Raw genomic sequence first — 27,856 nt, 5'->3', positions numbered from 1 at the left:
GGCGGGCAGGAGGGAGGGAGTAAGAGAGGGAGGAGCCCGTGATGGCCGGTGCCGCCGCCGTCGCGCTGTCCCTCGCTGCGCTGCCGGCCACCGCCACCGCCGCCCCTCCGCCGCTGTCAGCTGCCGACCACCGCGCCGCCGCCATGGCCGAGGAGGAGGCTCCTAGCGAAGGGTGAGTGGGCTGACCCCCGTCCTCTCCGCGGGTGTCCCGGACGGCGGCAGGAAGCCTTTCGGGCCGTGCCGTGCCGTGCCGCCGCTGGTGCTGCTCGCCCGCCTCCTCCCGCCTCCGGCCCGTCTGCCCGCGGTGCCTACGGGCTGCGGGCGGCCCCTGTGCCGGGGCTGCGGGCGCTCCCGCCTCCCCGAGCGCCCGCCGGGCTCCGCGCTCCGCACCGGCCCTGCCGCGCTCCGGCATCGCTGCTCGGGCGCTCCAGGCGTGTGGGCACGCCGCCTGCCATGTTTTGCTGCCGCACAGCCCGCCTTCCTGCCATGGCTTCCCGCCTTGTGGCACGGGCAGGCTCCCGGCAGGGTTTGCCGCCGGCTCCCTTCGAGCCCCGTGTCCCCGCCGCCTCCCCTTCTGCTCCGGAGCTCCGCCGTGGCTGGCCGGCTGCTGTCATTGCACACCTGCCCGCAGGCGTGTCCCTGCGCCTTTGCCTTGGCAAAGTGTATGTACGCGCTCCGGCTGTCATCCAGCCTTCCTTCCCCTTGCGCCCCAGAGGTCACACGGCTGCGTACAGTGCTGGCCCGTGCTCCTGTGTGCCTCGGCGGCTTTATCTGGGCGCACAGATAGCCCATCTTCTCGTTCTGTACGTTCACTTTGATATAGAGCAGACGGTGCATTTGTCAGCCTCTCTGTGTCATCGTTCTGTACTTTGTATAAAGTAGGAGATGAGAGCACATCTATAAATTACAGGCGTACCCTGTTGCTCTAACTTTTCCAGTACTGTATGCTATCCCTGCTAACTTCCTCTTTCCTTTCACTGTCCCAGGGCATTCACATCTACTGAAATAACTCCTATGGCCTAAGTTACCCTGACCCTGTTCTTAATATGTGTCTCTAATATCTGTTTGTAACCACTTACACCCTTGATATATAACTTTATTATAGCTAATAATCATTCTTCTGCCTGAAATTACATAGTTCTTCACTATATCTTTTGTGAGTGTACTGTGTATACAAGTTACTAATCAATGGTCTGTTCTTCAGTTCACATGCCTTCTTAGTGTATGCTTTATTTCTTGTTACACTTAAGCTTCCACTGCAGACCCATTTTTATACTGTTCCATTGCCCCCATGTTGTCTGCCCCCATAGCATAATATAGTCATCCCATCTCTGAGTTTGTTTACCAAACATACTTAAGATATCTGCTGGTCGCTTATCTCACAGTTTGTTCCATCATATTTTATGGTTCTAGTCCAAACAGTGCTCTATCAGAATATATCTAGCTCTCCTTTAGTCATACATGTGCTTTATTCCTTCTGTCAGATGTGTAAATATGCTTTATATGCATTGTTGACATTAACTTTTCCTCTTTCTCATATGCTTTAAATGCATTGTTTACCTTAATTTTTCCTCTTTCTCCATGCTTTAAATATTAGGCAATATATCCCATTACTGATTGACTAGTCCTCAAAAACTAATTTCTTGCCTTTTCTTCTACATCTCCCTTCTTGCGTAACTAAGTCTTGTGTTATTTTGAGAGATCAGATTTAAAATTCTTCAGTTGATTGCATGAAAATCATGCCATGCATTCATGACTTCTTAATTAAGTATATTGCCATTTGCATGTTGTCATGTTATGTGTCTATTTTGTAATCTTCCAAAACTACCGGCATCCTCAATCATGGGTTTTTTTTAGTCCTTTTTCCAGCTTGGGGTTTTGGTATTTCATCTTACATATTCTCCTGCTCTGCCAGATCAATCTGACCAAATCTGGACCACCCATCTTTTTCCAAATTCCCTGTTAGGCCATTATCACCATATGTACCCAGCATTCTCATTTCAAATGCATACTCCAAAAGATTCCCTTTCAAAGCACTATGCAGTTTTGTCTGCTCTGTAACTCTGCACTCTCCTCCTTTCCTCAAAATAGTTTTCCAAAATCTTCACCTCCACACAACCTCTCCAACATTACCCACCTGAAAACTACAAGTGAAACGCTTCTTGGTTCAGTGTTCTTTCTGACCCCTTCACAGTCTTAAATACAAGTAGTTTGTAAAGCCTCTTGTTGCTGGTTTACAGGTTTCCTAAGTACAAGCCTTAAAATAGCCGTGCCTCGGCCTGTTTTGTTTGTGTGTTCATTCAGCGCATTAGGCTGAACTGCATTAGCTGTCTGGTTTGATCACACAGAGTGCTGAGTGCTGCCGAGACCGTGCCAAGCGCCCTCCACTCCAGCTGCCGCTCAGGATTGCGGGATCGTAACACTCGTTGATCTGGACATAGGGTTAGGCTGAATTTTCAAGAGGATTACTGCAAGTTTCTTGTGTGGTTTACACAGCTGGGTGGCTTTTGAGGGGTGTTGGTTTTCAGAACTTCTGAACAATTAGACGTTGATGTGGTATTTTTCAGAGTAGGGCTCCCGATTCACTAAAATCTTCTAAGAACAAAATATCATCATCCTTTTCCATGAATTCAAAAAGTGCATTTGTGTTGAAATGTTAGTGCTTTTATTGGTCAGTTTCTAGCAAAAATTAAACTTTGCATTTGTTCATGCTAAGGAACAAATTAGCATGAAGTTTTGAACTTGGGCAATGATCAGTACCCAGTGGAAGTTTATAAACAAGAGAAATACGTTAAATGATTTTTTCATTGAGAATGCCGTGGCAGTGATAGGAAGTTACAATATACCATCAAAGCCCTAGAATAAGTTACTAGTGACAGGTGCACACAAAGAATTTTTTCAAAGTTTATCTGCTTTGAAAATAATAGTGTGACTCAACTTGTTAGGCAACGCACTTGCTTTGTTGCAATTTGGTTACTGTGCAAAGCATGGTGAAAACTTTCTTTCTGGAAGATCTCAGCTGAAAAATATTCATGGCCCTGTCCTAACTTTGAATTAGAAGATTAACTAAACAAATGTTTTTGTAGTCACAGTGATTGCTTGATTAACATGTCATCTGCTAGTGATTTCCAAACCTCTTTACAGCCTTGGACCTCCTCTGTGTAGGTTTTAGATGGAGACTTCTCCCTGTGAGGCAGACAGCCTCATGTGAGCCTTTTGACAGTATTGAATTAACTTATTCACTCTGGATGCAGCAGGATTGCTTATGGCTTATAATATAACTAGGAAGAACAGCTGCTAAATGTGTGTATACATACAGAAAAAGATCCCCAAACTGCAGTACTGGGGGGTTTTTCCCCCTATAAGTGGAACAGTTTTCTTTAAGTTTTCTTAGAACTTATTTTTCTTAAATAGTTTTCTTAAAACTTTAAGACATCTGCAGTTACAAGCCCACATCAGATTGCTTGTAATTGGTCTTTAGTCTCACAAAATGGTGGCTTGGATTAAAGGAGAAGACATACACTCTAACACCAGTGTTCACAATTATTTTTGTGTTATCCTTCAAGCTTGTTTTTATTACAGAACTCAGTTTTGAAGTGAGCTGTTTGATTAATAAAGGAGGAATAGTTTGTTAGGCTTGATAGAGCCTCTGTCTTCTCCTTGGTAGGATGGTTCACAGTGTTACAGCATGAATGGACACTCTCAACTCAGAATTTTTGCCTGATTTTTTTGCTATTTAGATGATTTAGGTTTTACAGCAAACTGAGTGGGTGGGCTGCTGAAAGCAGGGTCCTGCTTGCTTTTCTTCTTTGTTGTAGTGCAGGTGACCAAACACAGGCTTAGTAGCTACAACTTGCATTTTTAAAAACTGAGTGAGACGTCAGTGCAGTGTGGAAAGCAGATGTGAAAAAAGGTTAAACGTCATTTCCTTCCTCTTTTCTGATTTTGTCTTTTTGGCTGGCAAGGTTGTGTCAGTCACAGCTTCAGTACTTAAAGTCTTTTGTGTTACATACCTGAGCTCATGAGCAGGTTTTCAGGCATTTATGGGATTATTTCTAATAGTTTGTGGTGCTTGTATGAATTTGGGGAGGGAAGGTCTGTGTTGATCAATATCTCTCATTTCTCCTAATGCAGACTAAAGGGAGAGAGGGAAAGATGGCAAAATGTAACAGGGGCTATCTTCTCATTCTGGTAGCAAAAGAAATATGCTCATAACCCCACTTTCCAAGTGTCAGACAAAGACACTTCTTCAGGAGCTGCCAAAGTAAAATTAGGGAGGGTCTTAGCCCCAGTGGAAATGACAGTGAAGCTATAAATCCAGAGGGGCAACTATCTGTGATTAGTGTGCTGGTGTCTGTGTGTTATTGGAGAACACAATTTTTAGCCAGTATTGCGTGTATTTGAGTATATGAAAAGTTGTCTTAGAGCCTGCTGGGGGCTGATAGGCCCAGTCAGTGACCTACCTTTTTGAAATGGAAAGTGTTTGTGTGCTGGGGGTTCTGTGACTGTTCTGAACTTCTTTGGGAGGCTCTGAACAACTCTCCCAGCTGACAAACTATTTAAATGTTTCTTCTTTTATATGGTGGTTTATTAAGACTTCTTGCTGAGGAAATTTTGATGCTTGTGTTTCATAACTTCTGAGTATTTACTTGCAATTCTGATATTCTTTTGGGATAGTTTTTTGCACATGGGTTGCATTGACAGGCAGGGAGAAGAGGGCATGAGAGGAAAGGTGAGTGTCTGCATTTATATTGGCTCACAAAGATCCAGATGAGAAGCTGAGCAGCAGGAGAGAGGTCAGTGGAGAAGAGAGATTTGTGAGTCAGTAAAGCTGTGTAAGGGAATGAGGTCGATCTGGAATGAGGTTAAGAGGGTAGAAGGAGGTTTTTAAGTGGCAGCAAGAACACATGGTGCCATGGTGAGAAATGGCAGAGAAGGAAGGTGCTCTGAGTGTGTTGCACAAGAAAACTCAAGATGATAGGAGATTACGGAAAGGCGGGGAAGACATGAGCGTAACAAAAATGCATTCTCCAAAAGAAGATGTAAGAGCACCTCTTGCCATTGAGAAAGTCTGCTCTTATATTGAAGTGAGAGAGGAGGGTGTGGCAAAGGGCAAAATACAGAAATAGGGTGGGTTAAAGCTCTAACAGACCACTGTAGAATTTGTTTCTTGGTTGTATTTAGTAATTTGGTGTCATACTGACACCAAAAGCTTCTTAATTACATCTTCACCTTTCCTTAAGGGGACTTTTGATGCGATGACTTTTTAGATCCATTTAACTTCTTAACTATTTTTAAGACTACTTGCACTTCCTTGACATCTAAAGCATTTGTGGTGTAAGCATGTAGAGGAAATAGTCTGCTGTCAAAAGGGTTGTGCACCTTTTACGTTTTCCAGAAAATGAAATGGGGATAGGTAGTCCAAAATGTTGAATACCAGTTCTTGCATTTGGGCTAGGTAGCTCTTTGTCACCTTAGGTGACTGTGATAAAGGAACACATCATAGAAGCTGCTCTAATGAGCTGCAGTGAAACACCCCTCAGTGTTGTTCATACTTGTGTACAAGGGGGGTGTGTATAGCATGTTTGGAGCTAAGGGAAGTGATCATATGCTTTAGATAGTCTTATATCTGAGTACTTACATGGGCCCTTGTGGAAAAATGACAATATTCACCTCCTGATGTTGTGATCTACATTGGCCATGATATACAATGGAATTTTACCAAAATAGAAGCAGAGTAGAGTGTGGATGGGCAATGGTGCAGGTTAGTGAGGGGTGCCTGCTGCATGTGTGCTTTGCTCTCATCCAGTTTGATGGAATTTGGGAACAGGCTGAAATGTGGGCTGCTGGCATGGTAGGTATGAGAAGGCTGACAAGGATTAAGCAAGGTTGAAGTAATGCAATATCTGAAGGGGAGCAGGAGTACATCAGTTGATGTATGAATAAAATAAAAGCAGTACAAAGTTGAATAACATCTGAGGGGTACCAAGAAGAAATTTTCATTTCCTTAATTTTAGTTATGTTTTTCGTCACAAATTCTTACTGCAATGTGCGGTGTGTTGTTTGTAAAACCGTGAAATGGGTGGCATTGCCAAGTTCTATCAGACATGTTTACTGTGGAGGGGGCAGAGGTAGGACCTCTGTGGTACCAAACCCGTGGTCTCTGTCACAAGGTTGAGGAGTTTTGGTAGAGCTGTGCAGCTTCCCCCTTGCTTCTCCTCTGCATCTTTATCTCTGTGTTCTGTGTTATTCCATACTTGGTATGTAGTTGCTAGTATGTTTTTTCTTTGGATTTTTTTAAGCTTTTAAATAAGAATGTGAATCTGAGTTGGGTGCTATCACAGCTTCTTTGTAAGCAGTATGAGCATTGCAGGTTGCAGGCTTGGGTAGCACTCCATGGGTAAACTTCATTCTTGTGGTACACACTGAAAAAGCACTTGCCCTGAAATGGACACCTTTGGGTATAGCTAGAAAGAGGTGGAAGAAATTATAAAAACACAGAAACAAGGATATGTATGGTTTAAAAAGAAAGGCAGTGCTGAGAGACTCAAGAAAGGAGGAGGGGGCTGCAATGGTGCAAGTTATACTGCAATATATACCTGTGTCTGAGGCCCAACATGGGAGGGAGCAGAATTGTAGGTCCTCTCTACTTCTTGAATGGTCAGGTTGCTCAAATGACCTAAAATAGTCACAGTAAACTTTGATATCTCTAAAATAGCCAGAAAATCTCACAGATAATGGATTCACCTTCATGAGGTAGAGTTTCAAGTTAGTTTTGATAAGTGATGGTTGATTTTGATAAAAACCATAATAAAACTTCCTTCTGAATTTTTATATTGTTTCTGATGCTGAATGTTCTGAACACAGAGTTCAAGATGCAGTAAATACATGAGGAATGCATTGTTTTCACCTCTGCCCTAATGTAGAGCAATATTCTGCAATAAGCTGTCATGGGTTTTGTGTTGGAATGGGGCTGATGTATGTTACACTTCCTAGAAATATTATGCAGAGGTTTTCAAAACATTCTGTTTTAACATTACTGAAGCATCCAAGAGTTTCACAACATCTAATTGCATGGAACATCTTGGCTCAAAACTCATCTAAACAGAACTTTATGGGCAGGGTTATAATGTCGTCTGGGAAAAAAAATCGTTACCCTTTTTTAACCTGTTGACAATAATTTCATCCATTTTTTGTCTCCTTGTGAAAGTGGTAAATAGGTATTTCTTAAAGCAAGGAGTTTTTTTGTTCTCATACTGTATTCCTGATACTTGCTTCTGGGTCTTGCCTCTTTAGTATGCACTTCAGGGTCTTTCCCTGAGGATTTTTAGTCTGTTCATGCAATGAAAGTGAAACATGGAATGTTTTTCTTCTCCTGATTTTTGTCCACAACTGCCAGAGTGTTTTGTCCTAGGAACATCTCATTCAAATTGTTGTGGTTGCCACATCTGACTGCTATTGTACATGCAGAAGCTTTGTCCCTGGATATACATCCTTCACAACAACAGTTACTGTGTATGCCTGAATGATTCTGACTAAATTCACTGCTCTCAGAAGACATAAGCATGAAAGAACATGATGTACTTTAGGGACAGGAGTGAAGGACTTCAAGGACTCCTAAAATTGCTTATGCTCTTCAGGTTCTCGTGAAATCATATCCTGAGCCTTGCTGCAGAAACATCCCTGCCTAGTTAAATGTGGACTTGATGTCATGATTATATGTTACTGTCTGTCAGTGACAGCTCTGACTTCAAAGCTTGATGTCCTCCACCTTGACTCACGGTGTTTCTTTCCACCTTGATAGTTCACAGGTCTGCTGGTTAACTTCCTGGCTTTTCTGTAGCTGTGTTAAACCATAATTATCTGGTTTAAAACCTAATGCCTTTTTTCATGCCTGAATTTCACAGATCTGGCACAAAGAACAGCCTCCAAGATGGACCTTGGATATAGTGATTACTAAAATATTTTTCTTTGCATATTAGGGGTTTTTGCAGTGGTGTGTTGCTGGTAACTCTTAACAAAGAAGGATCAATTCTTGCCATAATCAGTCTTGTACAGCACCCAATATTCTTGTATTGCAGGCTATTAAATTAATGAAATGGGAAAGGAAAAGTTTATTATAACTCAGTTCTGTCATGGATAGAAATGAGCCAGATATAAACCTGCTATTTTTCTCTGACATTTTGACACAGAAAGTTCTGTTTGAAAGTGTCATCCTTGACTGTTTCCTTTGCTTTTTATTGTTTCAGGTTATTACCCATAAACTTGAAATTTAGCAACCGAATATAGAATTTGCTCTGAAAACTTAGTGTTTTGTGCTGATGGTGGAAGAAACCATCCTATGTACTCTTAAGCTTTGTGCAGACTACTGCTGATGCTGAGGAAAATGCAGAAAGCATCCAGTAAAAAGGAGATAATGAAAATTATTAAAAGATATCTGTAGTTACTTCACTTTAAGTATCCGTGCTGTGTTAACTGTAAAGTGTTTATAGAACATTATAGTAAAACAGTTTCATTTTTAAAATTGGCACTTTGCCATAAATTTTGTATGCTGACCTCTTTATCAGTTATGAATACCTGATGCTTCTTTTCACTGCTTTTTTGCCCATTCTTAGTATTTCTTTAACAACTGAAAGGGCTGAATGAGTTGTGAGAAGTAACATGGTGTTTTTATGGGCTGAGGTTTATGTAAGACCTTAGAAGAGTGAGCCTTATGTTGCTTATACTTAGATTGCAACATACTGGCAATTTTGAATTCCTTGGCCAGCACAGTACTGCAAAAGTACTTTATGCATAAACAAGAGGGTAGAATATGAGCTGCCTTTCCAATAGTTTACCTTTGGGGTTTTTTTGTTACAGTGTAAGAGTCTTTTAAATTGGAGCTAGCTGGAATTGCTGGGTGCTTATAGCTGCATTGTCAATTGAAAGACCCTGAAAATCCCAATGCCATACTGGGCAGAAGCAGTACCAAATTCTCTGCATTAATATGTTTTTCTTTCCTTTCTTAGTTCTAAATGGCTGAAATTAATTCTCAGAGTCAGGAGAGGTGGAGGTTAGGGTTTTCCAGAGATCAACTTCATTCTAAGAAGATTTAAGGGTAAAGGGTAAAGCTTGAAGTAGTGTATCAGTGAGTTCACTCAATGTTTCAGCTTTTTAAGTTTTTGAGCTTGCTCCCTAGCTCAAAACTTGGTAGTTTGTGATATTGTCTGCAAAAGTTCAATTAAAAATATTAAATACATTTGTTTCCTGAGAGGAGGACGAACAGATGCAGCTCTGTTTTTTGTACAGTTCAGTTACTTTCCCATAATCCTTCCTTTGCAAGTTACTGTGTATTTGTAGTACAACCTGAGCACTGGCTTCCTTACTGATGTAACTTTAAAGTCCAAATAATTCTTTGTGACAGGAAAATCTGTTATCCACGCTCCTGTCACTGCTGCATGGTTTTTGGTCTGTACTGGGAGTTTTGATTACTATACTAACTTCAAAATTCTTAGTGAAAAGCTGATTTTACATTCAGCATTTTAGGAAGATTTTTGCTTGTCTGTCTTAATGGGTCAGAAATTTTTGACTGATGGTCATGTAGCACATGGTATTGTATTTGTTTACTCTGGTTTGGTGGAATTCTGTTACCTTTTTGCAACCCGTTTGGTTTGCAAGCCCCAGGTTTTTTGGTTTGGTGTTCTGCCAAAACCAGACTTTCCATGGGTCATGACAGCTAGGTCTACGATGCTGGTGTATGAGGGGAGATGCTTCCATTGAATGATTTCAAGCTTAGTACATCTTGTAAGCCATGCATTCCTGTAATTCTAATGTAGGTAAATCCTAAGCTTGAAAAGGGAGAGAATGAGCTCCATTTCTGTACATTATATCACCTACATAGAGTTATAAGCAACTTCTCCTGAATATTTTAATGTGGTAGAGCTTCAATTTTTTAAATTCACAGTACAGGCCAGAAATCAAATAGACTGTTCTGCTGTTTCAGTACATACCTCATTGTTAGAATATATGTTTTCAATTCTTCAGCAGTATCTAAGTTTTCACAAACTTTTTGTGATTATGTCAGATTTGTGACTGGCTTCAGATCCATTAATTGTCTTGCATGGATTCTACTCTCACCAAGCTGAATAGGGTTAATGGAGCTGACAGAAAGCTCCAACATTGGTGGTACAACCAATTTGCCACATTCTTCATTTGATTTGATCTGAGCAGTGGAGGTGAATGGGTGGGTCAGGCTCACTGTACCTCTGCCTCTACTTGATTCTCAGCTCTTTTGAAAGTTACCCTCAGGCAATTCAGGCAGTGCTGACAGTAAGATTTTGATTCAAATTAACATTCATGCAGCTGAGGACAAGCAGTATTATCCTGAGCTACATTTAACGCAATATTTATTCACTTATTAAGTGTCAAAATATGGTAATAATTATTTATTTTTATCCTTTCTTATGCTTGCAAGCAGGGTCTCAGACCACTTGCTCCAGCCAGCCAGTGTTTTAGATCCTGCCTGGTGACTTGGCCCCTGCACATGGTGGTTGCAGCTCCACTTAGTCAGACGTTTGTGCGTGTGTCCCTTTTGTTTGCATTATTTATTACAGTATTTAATCATCAACATAGGCTACTGATGGTCCCCACTAATCTCCTAGTCTGACACTAATCACCTTGACTTTCACTAAGGTCATGCATTGGGTATCTCCAGGGCGTTCCCTTCCTTCTGGTCTCCTTCCCTGGATGTGTTAGAAGAAGTGTGGAAGTGTGTGTGGAGGTCTGTCAGCAGAGAGAGTGACTTCTTTGAATGCCTGGCAGGCCAGCAGCCCCCCACCCCACCTGCTAGCCTCTGATTTTTCCAGCCTCTGTTATTCCAGATGTTTTCAAATGGATGTGAAGAATGTAACTAACCCCAAACTGAAGATGCAAGGAATCACCCTATGCAATGCTTTGCCCTACTGCTGGTTATTGATTATTTTAGCGTGGATGTGCACAGTGGTTTATGTTACTACATGGCCACAAACAAATACCCTGGTTAAGTTCTACCAGTTATGTGCCTTATTTGATGTGTAACACCTGTAAGTACATTTGGTAAAAAATTACAAAAATGTGGGCTGTCGGTTGCCAGATTTATTTCCCACTTTCTGAAATAGAAAGTAGCTGAGGCCAGTGGACCTCCTAACTCCTCAAAATACGAGGTTCTGCTCTTGACTTTTCACAAAAAGGCAGGTGGGAACAGAGTGTAAGGGGAGTGGTGGGCGATGAGAGCAATGTGGGGTCTGACTCCTGGTAGTGGGTAGCTCATTTACAATGTGGAACTACTGCTGGAATCTTTTGTTTTCTTTCATAACTCATTTCCATTGCTGGTGTGCACACTGTTTTGAAAGGTCCATTGCTTCATTTTTGACATTATGTAGCACTTACAGCTTTATAGCACAGAAATAAAAATGATAGACCACGTAAGCAATGGACGTTCCTGTATGCATTTAGAAGACACATTGAGCACAGATGTATGAAAGAAATTATACAACTAGCCTTCCAAAGTTATCAGAAAAAATATTCAAATAGATTAAAGAAGCGTTTGTTCTCTATGTGTGGAAAACATCTAGCAATGTGGTAAATCTTTTCTGGAAGGAGGCAAACAAAGGATTAAGCCTTGACTATAGGTAACTAAATATTTTCTTTTTAAAATAGTATTTCTAAAAAATGCTCACTTTTTTTGCCTGAAAGCCTTCACTGCTTACTCTTTTAGTTCAGCAAGTACAAGAGGACAGAATTGCAAACATAGTTTTAATTTTAAAAGCTTCAGCTTGCTAACTGTATTTGTCAAACTATACATGTATGCAATGCCTCTTCTGAATTAAAATCTCAGTATTTCTAAACAGATCTTGTAGGTAACAAAAAAAGGAGTGGGCAACTCTACCATTCTGATACATTTTCCTAAGTATCCAGATGCCTCCCTAGGACTAGGAAATAAAATTCTGGGACTATGATCTGTAGATGTCACTTCTGTTTCATTGTGGCCATATCCCTGCACTGTTTTCTTGTTGGCATGTTGTAGCTTTACATTTCTGTGAATAAATAAATAAGATCTTTAAAGTATTTTCTTTGCTTATTTAGTGTTTTTTCTGAGAAGAAACAGTACATAGAGTTTCAGCTTAGAGGAAATAGTGACTAGTTTTGTTTCTGACCCAAGAGTTAAGAATGAAAATGCCTAGTTGAACATGTAACTAGCAGAAAGCTTGACTCAGAAGAGTGGTGACCTAGCAGTTGTTTAATAATTTACCAGAGTAATTCATAGCACGGGACAAAATTAGCGTTGTTGTTAAACTCTGATTTCACGGTTACTTGCGGGTAAAATTACTTTTGGCTTATCCCAGTTTTAACTTCTTAAAGATCTTACTTTTAAATCAATGCATAACTATGCCTAATGTAGAAGCAGAATGCTTGGATGCCCATTTTCCTATAAGGTGCTAAGTTCCTTAATTTCTTAGATTGCATGAGCACATGGCATGGAAGGACATACAACCACCTGTTGCCAGCTCCTCAGTTAAAATGATGATAACAATTCCCGTGGTCCCTCCTTGTAACTTATAACTCCAGTGATCTGGTGGGTCAGGAGAGTTATTTACAGAACAGCCAGATATCACTGTAGAGGAGTGAATAATACTGAATAGCAGTGCGCCTGAGTGATTGGATGATTAATCTGGTCTGTTCAGATATGGTTTGGGGCTTTTTTTCTTGAATGTCCTCTCACAGGTTTCTGCGAATCTGAAAAATGCTGCTTGCTGTTGCATTGTGCATTCCCAGAAAACCATCTGTGTCTTACCATAAACTTAAGGAGCTGTGCAGCTCTGGTAGATCAGCCCCTTAGAATGTGTGGAAAAGATCCTTTGGGTAAAGAACTTGTGTGGCCCGATCTTTAATGTATTACTGATGAGTTGTGTGCACTGAAAAACTGGACATCAGTAACCTAATAGTCTTTCAGCATTAGTTGTTGTGTAACTAATACTCTCGGTGTTCAGTCCTGAAAGTTCTGTATGTAACTAACTGGAAAGCAGTTCAATGTAGAAAAAGAGTGCTAGAGGAAGTTGATTTGGTGACTGATATCCTCTTCCCTGAGAGGTCCTGCAGTGGCAGCTTTGCACTGGTAGTCTGAGCCACTTCAAAACCAGGTGAGAGATGGAAAAACAAGATTCTGTTTTAAAATCGGGAGGTAAATTAGCACCCAGGAAGATCTTTTGGTACCAAACTGCTGTACGCTTTGCAGCACTGGGCTAGGCAGTGCTGCCAGCTGAGTCATTCCCCCTGCTCTCATGGTCAAGCTGGCTGTACCAAGATAGTAACTGACAGCTGGAAAAGCAGCTTCTGCAGAGGGAATTGTTGGTTTGTTTTGCTCTGGGACTTTGTTTCTAAGTTTGTAATTAAGGTCCTAGGTTTTTGCTTGGTAGGATAAACCTGCTTATTTTTCACTTTTTAAATTTAGAGTAATAATCAGGTTAGGCCGGTGAAGGCAGAGCTTATTGCTTTTTTGGAAATAATAGGTTCATGCAAGGTTATGCAGGCAGACTTCCAAAGGAACTTGAGAGGAGGCTGGAAACTCCGGTGATTGTTACATATCCTGCCAAGCTTGTTGGGTTGATGTGAGGGTTCATGTCTCCAGATCAGTATGCTCTGATAGGAGGACACAGTGGAAAAACTGCTCACCCTTTGAAGAATGCCCCTGTTTGTGATGCCACTTTATAAAAAGTCAGGAAAAAGTGAATTCCCTCCCAGTGCAAAAATAGTGTTCTTCACACCGTGTGTTTAATGTGGGCTCTCTTATGAAGAGCAGCAAAAGAAATGTCTTCAAAGCATCAGTGCCAAAAATTACCGTGCTGCTCAAGATATTTTTATTCTATGTTGCTGTTGTAGGTTTGGGTGGTTATTCAGCTGGCTTCCTGCCTGGTGTCCCACATCACTGCTACACCTTAAAGAGGCTGAGGACAAAATGCTAAAATGTAAGTCTTTGGTTTTTAATAAGTTTTTATAAATTAAGTTTAAATGAGAGAAGTTTTTCAGTATGTGTTTTACACTGTGATGAAATAAACAGGTTTAAAATTACATTTTCATTTTTCATTAATGTAGATACTTGATTAGAAGCTATCTCCTTTGAAAGGAGCCCATATTTAAAACCGTGGTTTCAGTAGAATGTACTTTATATTTTGTCAGGTGTGTTTAGCAACACAATTTTTTCCCTTTTTTTCTCCAGGTATTGCAAGCATATATAATAAACGATACGTGTATATATCTAATGGAAATAAAATATGGACATTGACATTCTCTCCAGACCTTTCAAATAAAACTCCCCTTGTTCTCCTGCATGGGTTTGGAGGAGGTGTTGGACTGTGGGCTCTCAACTTTGAAGATCTGTGTGAGAACAGGACCGTTCATGCTTTCGACCTCTTGGGATTTGGACGTAGCAGTAGACCCCACTTTGACACTGATGCTCGGGAAGCAGAAAATCAGTTTGTGGAATCCATAGAAGAATGGAGAAAGGAGGTGGGGCTAGAGAAAATGATTTTGCTTGGACACAACCTAGGCGGATTCCTGGCTGCTGCTTACTCCTTAAAATATCCATCAAGGTATGTGAAAATAAAGGAATAAAGGGATTCCTTTCCTGTATTTGACTATTGATTTTAATATAGATTTTCTTTTTCAGGTTCTTTATAGATAATATTTATGTAGATGACTGTGATGATTTAAAGAAATTATACAGAATTCTAAGACCAAAGTATTAATTGTGTGGTTTGTTTCCAAGTGAAGGAAATAGGTAGACATGGTAAACTTGATTTTCTGTATACTTTTCTGTACCTCTTCAGTTCAGTACTCCCTTGCCATTTTATAAGGTGAAATAGCAGTTTAATATATTTATGGGTGAATGTTTTGTCTCAAAGATGGTTTTTGTGAAGGGAAAATAGGCCTGTTTCTGCCAAACTTCCCACTCTTATGGATAACATTGAAACGTCTAATTCCCCTTGGTAATTTATGCCTTTATTCTAGCAGTCAGTCTGGTGCCAGTAGAATGATGTAAAAATTATTTGAGTGACTCTTTGATTTAAATTGTCTGTATGCCACTTCATATTTCTTTGTAAGACAACCCATCTGCAGTAGTTCTCTAATTGTATTTCATCAGCATTTTCTGCACCATGTTTTGTCCAACAGTTAATACCTTTTTTCCCCCTTAAAGTAATAATTTTTTTTAATATGTCTGATTATAAGTCTGGTTATATATCCCCTGCTGAGCTAGGATCTTACCCACAAAGGCAATTCTGTATCAAAAAATGGCAATGCTTTTGTTGGGATACACTTAGTGGTTTCCTATGAAAAACTGAATGTAAGCTTAACTCTCCACATCATATAGCAAATTCTATATTTTACTGAACATATCTTATTCCTTTCTATTCATGTCAAGTTTTACTGTTTCTTTGTTTCTCACTTGGATATATTTAAAGTAATTTCATGCATCGTTTTTCCCTAAAACATTTTGCCTTTTTCTTTCTGAATGGGCAACAATTAGCACAAGTGGCTGGAAATGATGTGTGAAAGTAGATGTGTTTCTAAATCCAGAATTGCAATAAAGATATAAACCTGTTAGCCTTTTAGTTATAAACCAACTTCTAGCTAACTGTAGTTAGCTTTTTGTAGGGATCACTTATCATTTCCTTACCTCTTTTTCCAAAGGATCTATAAATGGCACTGTACTATCCCTATGGGATGGGATATTGGTTTTGCCCACTGCTGATTTACATCAAAAGTGATTCTTTATTTTTATGCCTCACTGTGCTTCAGTTGGGGTTAATTAATTTGGAGATGTTTCAGTTTGTGCTCTCACATTATTAATATTTCTCTGAAATTAAACTAAGACCACCAAAATAACAAATTGACTGTTAGGGTCCTAAAAGAGCATTGAATCAAGTGATAAATATAGCACAGCTTTCAGCCAGGTTATCTAACAATTCATTAGAGGCTTAAGGGATTCTGGATACATATTGTTAGGAAAGTACATCTGTTTCTCCAAGCATAGATGATCCGTTAATTTGCTATACTGTACCAGAGTCCATGGAAAATCCGAGGGTACTAATCCAAAAAGATTCCCATTAGCATATTGCCAACTTGAAGTGGGCCATGATTTTCAAACAGAGCAATTTCTGGACATTTACTTAGGAAGTGATTCTCATGATCAACTTCCCATTATCCTGGGTTATGTTTTAGGCTTGTTTACCAAAAGGAGAAATGCCAAACAGGAAGGAAAGTATTAAGAAAGGAAGCATGAAGCAAAGGTTACTTTATTTCTATTAATTTGTTTGCCACATTTTACTTGATGCCATAGTTTGTGCACGGTGTGTGTGGCTGTCCTGAATGGCTCCTCCTGGCTTGTGCTGCTGTGCCTCTGATCTCCCCTGCTTGGTTTGTAGAGTTAGATTCTACCCTGTCCTCTCTTACTATTGCTGTTTGCTGCAGGGTATGAGTATGCTCATAGCTGAGCTGACAACCAAGAAATGTCTTTGTGATGTTAATCCTTTCCAACCCTTCATTCCAAGCACAGGGTTTTGGTTTCCCAACTGATCATAAGCCAGAAATAACTTGGGATCACTTCTGGCATCATTTTAGGCACTATGAACTCTTCTGTGTTTATATATAATCTCATGGCTTTAACAGGGAAGGAAGAAATTAAGGAAAAAGTAAAGATAAAAAGGTAAAAAGATAAAGATAAAAATAAGATAAAAATATTGAAACCGTATATGGGTTTAGGTTAGATAAGACTTTTAGGATCTAGTCCAACTGTTCACCCAGCACTTCCACGTGCACCACTAACCCATGTCCTTAAGCACTGCATTCACACATCTAAATACCTCCAAGGATGGGTACTCAATCACTTCCTTGGGTGTAGCATCATAAAATGTTATAGGTGAGAAGGGACATAAAGGATTATTATCTGGTTCCAACCCCCCTGCCATGGGCAGGGACACATCCCACTAGACCAGATAGAACAAGACAGCCTGTTCCAATGCTTGACAGCCCTTTCAGTGAGGGAATTTTTCCTGATATCCAATCTAAACCTCCTTGAGGCTGTTTCCTCATGTCCTATTGCTTGCTACTTGGGACAAGAGACCAACCCCCAGGTTGCTACAACCTCCTGGCAGGTAGTTGTACAGAATGATAATGAGAAAGCTGAAATGGAAAATCATCTTTAAATTGAAAACTATAGTTGAGTCACTTTTTCCCAGAAATCACCACTATCTAGGACATGTAAGAATAGGTGTTATTATGGGATTAAATGGAAAAGGGACAATTAAAGGGAAAGGGACAATTCTAATCTACCAGGATTAATTAGAATTTTGCTTGAGGGGAACCCACAGCATGAAGTGATCAATAGTTGCATGTGCTGGAGACTTCTACAATGCTTTCTGTACTGATATTCCTTTGAGTAATAATTTTACAAATTGCTTCTCTGATGTTTTCTTTCATGACCTAAAATCAATAAATTTGGAAAATACTGCTAGTTTTACTGTCTTTTTCAGTTCAAATTGTACTTTGATGATTTTTTCAGTTAAATTGTGTCTCTTCTTTGAACAGAGATCTTGGACTTCTAGAAACTTCACTTTAATGAAACAGATGCAATTATCCTCTTTCCTGTCAAATTAAACTGCTCCTGCAAATAATATTGACTAAGCATTTAGATTAGGCTATTATTAAAAATAGAAACAAGACTATCCTTTCTCTCAAATGTTTCTGACGGTGGGTATCTGTAATATACTGAGTTTCTCTTTGTGACACATGCTTCCATGTTTCTGGTTCATACATATGATTAGGTGCAATTCACTCTTTAATTAGTAACTGAAATCAAAATAGTTGATGAATCAGAAACGAGGTAATAAGCCTCTGTGATAGAAGTGACTAAAGTAGGCTGTATGTATGTAACTGTAAAACAGACAGCATGTTTTCATCATGCTCAGTTAAAGAAAAGCTACTGTACTTTAAACCCATGAACCTTTTTTGCCAACAGGGTCAAGCATCTTATCTTAGTGGAGCCATGGGGTTTTCCAGAGAGGCCTGACAATGCTGAGCACGAAAGACCAATTCCAATCTGGATCAAAGCACTAGGAGCTATATTGAGTCCATTTAATCCATTAGCTGGGCTAAGAATAGCAGGACCCTTTGGTGAGTTTTAGCTACTCTTAACATTTCTATTTTGGTTAAGCATAAACATGGAGCAGACAACACATTATGATAAGGTTTTTTGCAAGTCTGTATCAGCCACGAAGGAAAGAGTTGGAGGAGAAACTGGGAGAGGTTGAAGAAAGTTTGAACTCTTTAGGAAAGAAGGCAAACTCTTGCTATTAGAGGCACTAGTACAATAGTCTACAGCAGGCTGCTCTATATGATCTGTACAGGCTTCAGTTATGGTGAGTTGGATTATGCAGGTGTCTGTTGGGGAACCCTGACAGAGAGGTGTGAATGTGAAAGGGTTTTTTCTGGTTGCCTCTGGTCACAGTCCATTTCAGTTCTAATTTGCTCATCAAACTTCTAATTCCAGTTTGATGAGCAAATGGGATTTCCAAATTCCCTTAACATTAGAAGGCAGTCTGTCATAAATGCAAGAATTGGCCTGATTTTAAAGAAGTTGAAACTGAGTTCTTTCCATTAGCCATTTTCTTACTGCTCTAGGAAATCTTGTGGGCCTCATTGGTGTCCTGCATTATGGTGGCAGTTCATATTTCCATTTCTTCAACAGCACTGATGGAAAGGTAGATAAACTGTCTATACTCTAATACTAGGGCTAGGTAGTGCTGACCAAAAATACTGGTTTTAGTTAATCTGGGAAATGAAGAGTGTAATAAAATCTAGAAGTCATTATAGCTATTCCTTCTAGAGGAGAAAGAGATTATCTGTCTGTTACTCTCTGTGCTACTGAGTTATCTTCTGGAGAGTCTTGGAAAAATACATCCTTTAGATCCCTCACAAATATAATTAACTAACCTCTTCATCATTTTTGGTATTCAATCTGAAGATAAACTCGTGAGATTTCTAGGCATTGTTTACATTTAAATCACATCTGTTTCCTAAATCTATTTCCATAGAATATATATTTCAATATGCTGCATATGCTCATTTGTTTGTTTCTTTTCAATAGTGTGACAAATTTCATTTTTCAGACAAGCAACATGTTTTGTACAAACAGATTTTTTTTTTTTAAAGTAAAATGCTAATTTGTTTAAGAAAACAACCTGGAAAATATTGAGTGATATACACTATTTTAATGTGTTCTATCCAATAACAAGAACATGCGTAAATCAATCCACATGGGAAAATTCAAAGCTGGAATTGTCTTCCTTAGCAATAAGTGAAGTCAAACTGTGCTGCAGAAGCAGACTCTGTCCTGGCGAGGTGTCCCCACACCTAGTCTCACTTACAGGTTGCCATGAAGGGCAGTGCCTTTAAAAATTTTTCATCTGTTTCTCACTGCACTGGTAAAAAGTTTTCCATCACCAAATTAAGTTCTTGACAGGTGAAGCTTAGTTCTTAGAGAAGGGTAGGTCTATACACTGTGCTGCAAGTAGCCATGAGACCTGACCTGATGAAGGCACTGAACCGATCCCCAGTTTCCTTCCACGTGCAGACATGTTTAAGCTGATGGGCAGACCTGGTTGTTTGAACTTCACTCTAAAACCAATTGCTCTTATTCAAAGGTGTAAGTTCAAATGTGAGCAAGTTCATTGGATATCACCATAGTATCACATGGATATTTAATCAGTCCCATGGGCAAATACTTAAATCTGTAAGAAAGACGGAATCCAGATATTTTTTTCTTTGAGTGGTTTCCAGGTAGTTAATTTGCATGTTTTCCTTCTTAGCTGGAACACTCACCCAGGAGTTTCACAGTTTGGTGGGGCTTTGGTGCTTAGGTTGGATTTCTGAATTCCATTCCTAGAGCTGGATGCCTGAAAATTCCTCACAACAGACATGTCAGTGTGACCACACCCTTTTTGTGGAAATCTGTGTCTTCAGTGTTAGAATTTCTTACAGTATTTTCATAGACACTGTGGAAAAAATCAGCCAGACAATTCAGAATTCCTTTAATAAATATTACAACAATGATTTACAGTCTGATTTAATTCCAAAATTTTTCCAAGTTACCTTGAATCTTTGTTTCATTCTCCCCTGTAACTTCCCAGGGGAAAAATGTTTTGGAATTGGACCCACAGACAAGGCACTTCTTACCAAAACAGAAAGTGAATTCTAAAGTTTGGTAACACTTTGTGGCATGGCCTCTATGCTGACAGCTGGACAAGGCACAGAATTAATTTCTTTTTTCCAAGTACTCTTATTCCAAGCCAGCTGTGTTCACTTGTATGCAAAAAACCCAAACACACAGAAAAAGAAGTCCAGCAATTATACTCTATGTAGGGAAAATAGAACAAAGCCAATTGCCAGATTTTTACAAAATCTTCATTGCTTTGGGAGTTAAATCACTGTTTCATAAGGGAATTATTTTCTCTTGCACTGTATTCATTTTCTAAATCTGTTTAAAGCATGCGTAAGGGCGTGTTGCAATAATCTCCAGGTTACGAAAACATAGATCACTGTGGCAAGGTCTGCATAAATAATACCAGGCCTTTGCCCAGGACTGGGTGGGAAGAAGTGAAATCATCATAATTGCACAGATTAACAACAGCATGAAGTTGTCTGGGAAAGGGGAAATATCACCACGAATAGTCACACTCAGTCAGCTCAGTGTCCACATGGAGACCAGTGATGAGTATGGTTCCTCACAGATCGCTGTTGGGATCAGTTGTTATGCACCTTTGTCAGCAACACAAACAGTGGGATTGAGTGCACCCTCAGCAGCTCTGCTGATGGCACCAAGCAGTGTAGACAACAACAAGCTCTAGGGGAGAGATGCCAGCCAGAGGGCCCCTTGAGAGGTGGGCTCATGGCAACCTTGTGAAGTTCAACAAGGCGGTGTGAAAGCCTTGTGGCAATTCTGATCACCTCGGAACAGAGAATAGATGAAGAGCAGTCCTGAGGAGAAAGATCTGGGGTGTTGGTTGGTTGATGAGAAGTCCAAAATGATCCAGCAATGTGTACTTGCAGCCCAGAAAGCCAACAGCATCCTGGGCTGCATCAAAAGCAACATTGAGGGAGGTGATTCTCCCCCTCTACTCTACTCTCATGACACCCCATGTAGAATACTGCATCCAACTCTGGGGCTCCAGTATAAGAATGTTGGAGACATTCCGCTTGGAGATAGTCAAGAGGAGGGACATGAAGATAAGAAGGCTGGAGCACCTCTCCTGTGAAGACAAGCTGAAAGAGTTGGGCTTCATAAGAGAAGGCTTTGGGGACACCTTGTGAGAGCCTTCCAGTACTTTCAGGAGGCCTACAAGAGGGCTGGAGAGCAGCTTTTTACAAGGGTCTGTAGTGATGAGACAGGGGTAATGATGGAAAAATTTAGATCAGATATTGGGGATGACTAATACTCTTAAACTAAGGTTAGCCTTGTGATGAGGCTCTTGTCCCAAAGATCCATCAGGTCAATGTAGAAGAGGCTTCTTCCTTAGAGAAGTTATTCAGAAAAGACTCTTAAGTTTAGAAGGCCTGAACTGGCCACTGAAAAGGCCCACTTCTCTACTGGCTTGTTAGGAGAACATAAGGACAAGGTTTTCAGCATTAAGTCTTCATTTGTACCAGTAGTTGTGCCTTATGTGAGGATTTCTACACCTGTTTTTCATCATAGACTTCTGTTCTTTCAACTACGCTCTAGTTAGAGGAACTAGCTTCAGAAGCAGACTGTTCTGTAAGAGGAGAAGACAGACTTAAGGAAGAAAACACCCCAGCTTTTTCCACAGTGCCTTCTGGTCCTGAAAGGTGTAGTGCATTTAACATACCCAGTGCTGCCAGAGCAAGGAGAATGTGTTGGTATCATGTGAGACTAAACTGGTGACAGAAAGGCACTGCTTAGCCCTTTTGCTGGTCCCAGTCTGTAGGTTTCTTCTATTGCTGTAGTGACCCTGCTTAAACATTCCCCATATGTATTCAGTGGGGGGAGCAGCATAAAATTCTTTATAGTATTTAAATTTCATTCCTATTAAATGTAATTCCATTGTGTTTCCCTAAGACATGCAAGTGGTAAAAGCACATACATATTTAGAAGCCATGAGTTTTAAGGGGATGTGTTCTCAGGGCTCTAATGAAAAGCATTTAGCAATCTGATAAAGCAGTTTATACACATTCCCCCTATAACAGTGTTTCCTGTTTTAACAGGATTAAGCCTTGTTCAGCGTTTAAGACCAGACTTCAAGCGAAAATATTCATCAATGTTTGATGATAACACTGTGGCTGAATATATCTATCACTGCAATGTACAGTCACCCAGGTGAGTATGAATTTCCCAGTGTATGTTTTGTAGTCTCTTGTTCATTTACTGAGTGCCTGCTACTCCCTCCAATGGCCATGGCAGCAGTGTGCATGCTGGTTTGGTTGTTTTTTTGATTGTGTCATTTATTATATTGAAGAAAAAAGTACCATTGCACTTTTTCTGAATTCCAGATACTGATAAATGTAAAAAGTATCCTAATTCTATATTTATTCTCAATTTATGTTAATTCTGTGAGAGTTTGGGCATTTCACTTAAATAACTGTTGGAGAATTTTAATGTATAAAGAATTTCTTTTAAAACTGTAAAAATAAGGCATTTCATTCTTTGAAGTGCTACCACTCAGTCATGCAAAAACCTTCTGTTTTTGTTCAACAGGCTCTTCCTGTTGAACATTATATGTAAACCTTGGAAACTTAGTGTTCTTAATTGTAAAAAATCCCAACCTCATGTACTCCATCCTGCCAAAAGGCACAGATACTCCATTTTAGATGAAAAGCAGATCCAATGGCAATTTAAATTGGTTTTTACCCTTTTTAATGCCTTGAAGTGGTGAAACAGCTTTCAAGAACATGACAATTCCTTATGGATGGGCAAAAAGGCCAATGCTGCAACGGATTTCACAAATGGATCAAGACATTCCTATCACAGTGGTCTATGGAGCACGTTCGTGTATAGATGGCAATTCTGGCAGCACTATCCAGTCTCTGAGACCAAATTCCTATGTGAAGACAATAGTAAGTTTGACTTCTAAAGCAGTTGTTTGTTTCTTGTGTGGATTTCTTTAAGTCATAACAATGTGGCCAGGTTGGATGGGGCCCTGAGCAAACTGTGTGGAGTTGTCCCTGCCCGTGGGGTCGGAACTAGATGAGCTTTGAGATCCTTTACAACCCAAACTATTCTATGACTCTCTTTTTTCATACCAGCTGTGGAAATGGTGTCACTTTTGATTTAGAGCCTGGGGTAATAAGTTCTGTTTTCTGTAACAGAGAGAGAGAAAACAAATGTTACATCAGAGAAAACCTAGACAAAAGTGTTGAGTCCCCAGGCTAAGAACAAAACTTGCTGTAACACTAGAAGCCTAGGTGATTCTTTATTTTGTTCTACAACATGCTAATAGAAGTAGATATTGTGGTCACTGTGTTTCAAACCACACCAGTCCTATTTCCATGTATATATAAGATAGTGGGGAGGCTCTCATAAACTCTTTTCATCTGTCTGTATAATACATTTGTTCCTTTGATAAGAGAGCAGTTTGTACCTGCTGCTTAGGATCTTGTGAGCATCTTTCTTTAAGTCATTAAAAAATTAGTTAGTGTTGTATCACTACCTAAGATGTTTTTGTTTAGAGGTATGATATTGTCGTTTAAAATGCGCATATTTACAGCTTGATGTGAATGTGCACACTGCATTTTTTGTCGTTGATTTCTTTAAAAACAAACTAATTCAAAAGTATTCTTCACACATTTTCACATCAGTCAGCTGTGATAATTGAATATGCATACATGTTAAAATGCTGTGAGGTGATAAAATGTTTGAGCACACCAGCTGTGATGTTACTGATATCTGGAACTATCTGGACAGAAGTGTACAGTATGTAGTGCTGATTGTATACTATAACAAGTCACCCAAATAAAATTTTATAACTTGATACAGCTGGATTTAGAGCTGAAACTCAGAGAAAAGACATTGTTATCCAGCTGTTTTAAGTGTGTTAAACAGCACAGATACATTTCATAAATGTTGACGTCCAGACTGAAATTGTTACTTAACTGCTGAACCAGAGAGAGGGAGTTGTAACAGAAAGTCAGTGTTAAAATTTGTACAATATATTGCTGGGATAAGTTTATACCATTCAGGGAGATTTTCTGCACTCTAGTCAGGGACTTATAGAAGGAACTGTAGAAAATGGTATTATATTCCAGGCTAAAATTTTGCCAAGCCACATACAGATTCTAAAAGGTAAATTGGAGTGGTAAAATTGCAGGCATGCTCAAAAACCCATAGGAGGGCAAGGGCTTTAATGAGATGGAGATGTGGACTTGGCAGTGCCATGCTTGGTAAAATGCACAGAAATTCTGTGGTTTTGTTACATGTATTTATTCCTAACTAATTTTTACTTTGAGTTTCTGGGAGTTTTTAACACAATAACATAGCTATATTTGTATGACATTTGGTTAGAGACTTGAGAGGGTGTTTTAAGGAGGGGAGGGGAAAATAGTTTTTTTTTTTAAAGGTTAGTTCTGGACTGACTGTAAAATAGAGAGCAGGTCACGTACCTTTGCTGTACACTGTGGTGACAATTTACTTCATAGCATTTTTACAGATAATAACAAATTTTAGAAGTAGGCTATTTGAGTGGAGAGTGAAGGGACTTAAGATGCATCAGAAATTTGGTATGCAAGGCTACTAAATTTGTTGTGCACTGACTTGTTAATGCCTCCATGGTGGGTTTTTTCTTTTACCCTCTTCCTTGCTGTTTATTTTACTAAAAGGAAAGAGATTCATGTTAGGTTTCCATAAAGCAGCACAAAAAAGTAAAATATAGTGTTTTGAAATAAAATATAACATACCTCCAGTAGTCCAGACATTCCAGAAAACCATAGTTTCATGTATGCATTTTCTAAGATTATATTATCCACAGAATGCTGCATCTCTTTTATCTTGAAAACTCTGACTTCTCCTGTCTGCTATTCCTTACATATATGTTATAGTCAGCTAAAACTGCTTCTGAACTCTCATCCTCCAGAAGCTGGTAAACTCCAATCCCAAGAGCTGGCAGATGTGCCACAAAAGACATCTGTTGGGAGCAAATAAGTAGTCATTACTAAAAATAGCAGAATATCAGCTTTCAACAAGGTGAGCAGTTGAAAAAGCAGTGGTTTTACTTTCTTTTCCTGTGTAGGAAAGTTTCTTTACAAGGAAAGAATATTTTGGTATTCCTTATGTTTAGAGCATTTTTTAGGTTGCGTGATGCCAACTCTTAGGTAGTGTGTAAAAGCCAGGTTCTTCACCTGTCCCAGTATTTATTTGTTTATTACATATTGGTGATACTGACGTGCTTCTTCACCTTTATCCTCCAGGCTATCCTCGGTGCGGGTCATTACGTGTACGCCGATCAACCTGAGGACTTCAACGAGAAAGTGAAAGACATCTGTGACTCTGTGGACTGAGTGTCCTCTGTTCTTTAGAAAGTCATACCATAGATAGCATTTAATGGCAATACTCTCTAGGAAATCACTAAGGAATGCAGAGCTAATGGAACAGGCTCTGCTTGCACACTGTTTCTTCTAAGAAGCCATTTGCACACTTAAACCACTGAGTGCCTATTTTTGGGGGGAATGAAGAGATTTGAAGCTAACTTTGTACAGCTTTTTTTTTTAATTGTCCTGTCAGATACAAAATTACATGTAACTTTTGAAACTGGAATTTTCTTCAAAATTTAATTGAACTTTGCACATGTTGAGCTCTAAAAATGCTGAATTCTCCAACATGGAGAACTGTATCAATAGAGATACAATGTACCAAATGCAATTTGGTTTCTTTATGAATACTCGTACTTTTAGCTGATGTTTCTTTATGAATGCTCGTACTTTTTAGCTGATGTTTCATAGCAAGAATATGAAACTGCATATGTATTTTATTTTTGGAACCCAGAACTCCATATACAATATTTTAAGAGGGTTTGTTTTTTAATTGAAGTGGTAACAGCTTATGAAACTGATTTTGGGAAAGGGATGGGGCCAAAATAATGAGCAATGTCTGTCACTGAAATATGTTTGTTAGTTTATAAGAATTTAAAGCTCAATATTGGGAAATCCATCTTCTGTTGGATTTTATTTCCATTTATCTCAAGGCATCCTTTTCCATCTGTGCAACTTTTACGGAAGACTCAGTTTGTAAGAGTCGATGATGTCACCAGCACTCATGCTTCCATAAATATTTTGATATGCAGATTTCTGTGATTTAAAATACAGAAGATGGCTTGTTAGTTACTCCACCTATTTTTAACACTTTACTGCACGATTTGTTACTAGTCTATATCTAACAGTTGTGGGTAAGCTGATAAGATTTTGATTAGGGCTAGGAGATATCCACCTGGATAGTGAGCCTATTTCCCATTTTCTTTCAGTAGAAAGCCTAGTCCATATTTTAGTGAATTTGAGCTGAAGGAGAGGCAGAATATTGATGTTCTCTAATTGGGGACTACAACAGCTTAATGTATTTTATTTAAAATTCAGCCTCCTTATAGGAAGGATTATTATTGGAATGAACAATACCACTGTAATGAATTATAATTACATGTTTTGGAGATTGTTTATATATTTTAATTGAGTATTTCAATATCAGAGATAGTTCAGTCTCTGCTACTTTTTGAATTATAGTTCGATGTTAGTACTTCACATGCCTAGTAAATTATATTAAGAAAAATACTTTGTCACTTTAAAGCCAAATAATGTGGTGGTTTATTTTTTAACAAGTTTACATAAAACTATTGATCAGTTTTTGAATATACAATTGACTACTGAAGAGTTCTTGATACTTTTATACAAAGAGAATTTGAATTAATGATAGCACCGTCTTAAAGCTTGAATTATGTGCATTTTTTTAATCAAATTAAGGAATCATTGCACATATTTATGAAGTGGAAGGCAAAGATACCTAAAATATTCAGGAGATAATGTGATTATGTTCCCCAGCAGAACATAGTCTCTCTTACTGAAGGAGATATTTATCTATACGGTGCTATGTAAACATCAAACAGTTGTTGTGACTGCCTTGACTGGTAGCACTTCATATCTAGCAAGATAAATATTTTAATTAAAAATAAGTATTGAATTAAATTACTTTTTCAATTAGCAGATGCCAGAACTGTAAAACAAAATTTTGAGTTATTTGCTAAAGTCTTGAAAATATAAAATCAGAATTATCAATTATCAATTCAATTTTTTAATATAAGCTATAAATTATCAGTCATGCCACCATTTAGGTGGATGCCTTCAGCATGTTGGTTATTTTTCACCCTTTTCAGTGTCTTATTTTTTATTTATCAACTTAAACAGCTGTTTTTGTTGTGCATAAAAACCTAATGCAAAAATAAATTTTGAGTCTTCTCCAAATAATAAAAGGTGAAACAAATTATTGGAATTTTCAGATAGCACTTACTGATGGGAATTGTAGATTCCGCATCAAAAGTTGGAATAGGGATAAAAATTGCACACTGGATGTGAATATTGTTTTAAATATACCTTGCTTTTTCAGCTTATTGTACTAATAAGACTTATTGCTTATGTTTTGCACAATAAAAAAGTTCTTTAATGTTATATTTTATTAATGTTATGACATTATATTGCTTTTTAAAAAAAATTATGTGCAATTAAGCCCTGGAAATCAAGAGTTATTAGTAAGTTGAGGTAAATTATCCAAAATACATTAAAAATATATTAATGCTTA

At 39.0% G+C, this 27,856-nt stretch overlaps 2 protein-coding genes across 6 annotated transcripts in view; one reads left to right on the top strand and one right to left on the bottom strand.

Annotated features, from left to right (window-relative positions):
- ABHD5 (abhydrolase domain containing 5, lysophosphatidic acid acyltransferase) lies at positions 1–27,856 on the top strand. The gene is made up of 7 exons (XM_005480977.4): positions 1–172; positions 13,897–13,982; positions 14,234–14,606; positions 18,032–18,186; positions 22,291–22,402; positions 22,953–23,139; positions 25,486–27,856. Exons 1-7 carry the CDS (start codon positions 42–44, stop codon positions 25,573–25,575), a joined length of 1,134 nt encoding a protein of 377 aa, XP_005481034.1. The 5' UTR covers positions 1–41; the 3' UTR covers positions 25,576–27,856.
- The window catches only part of LOC113460640 (uncharacterized), an 84,558-nt gene continuing 75,937 nt past the window's right edge, over positions 19,236–27,856 (bottom strand). For 3 of the 5 annotated variants that reach the window (XR_012579957.1, XR_012579956.1, XR_012579968.1), the window contains 2 exons: positions 24,976–25,202; positions 23,137–24,890 (listed from right to left, as the gene is read on the bottom strand). Coding sequence is in view for 2 of the 5 variants with exons in the window: in XM_074539238.1 (XP_074395339.1) it covers positions 25,062–25,202 (141 nt within the window). In the remaining 3 variants the exon portion in view is untranslated. Of the gene's footprint in view, positions 20,067–23,136; positions 24,891–24,975; positions 25,203–27,856 lie in introns of those variants that run through there. The other 2 variants (XM_074539249.1, XM_074539238.1) reach the window with 2 other exon arrangements.

The sequence above is a fragment of the Zonotrichia albicollis genome, chromosome 1 (genome assembly GCF_047830755.1).
Source record: "Zonotrichia albicollis isolate bZonAlb1 chromosome 1, bZonAlb1.hap1, whole genome shotgun sequence".
Taxonomy (NCBI): Eukaryota; Metazoa; Chordata; class Aves; order Passeriformes; family Passerellidae; genus Zonotrichia; species Zonotrichia albicollis.
Note: the sequence above shows the minus strand (reverse complement) of the source record. Positions and strands in the feature narration are given on the sequence as shown.

What these genes read in the sequence shown, in the direction of transcription:
- ABHD5 (XM_005480977.4), top strand. Translation starts at nt 42, where the DNA reads ATGGCCGGTGCCGCCGCCGTCGCGCTGTCCCTCGCTGCGCTGCCGGCC. An exon ending in TGAGGACAAAATGCTAAAAT is followed by an intron (nt 13,983 to 14,233) that starts GTAAGTCTTTGG and finishes TTTTTTCTCCAG; the next exon opens with GTATTGCAAGCATATATAAT. An exon ending in AAGAATAGCAGGACCCTTTG is followed by an intron (nt 18,187 to 22,290) that starts GTGAGTTTTAGC and finishes CTGTTTTAACAG; the next exon opens with GATTAAGCCTTGTTCAGCGT.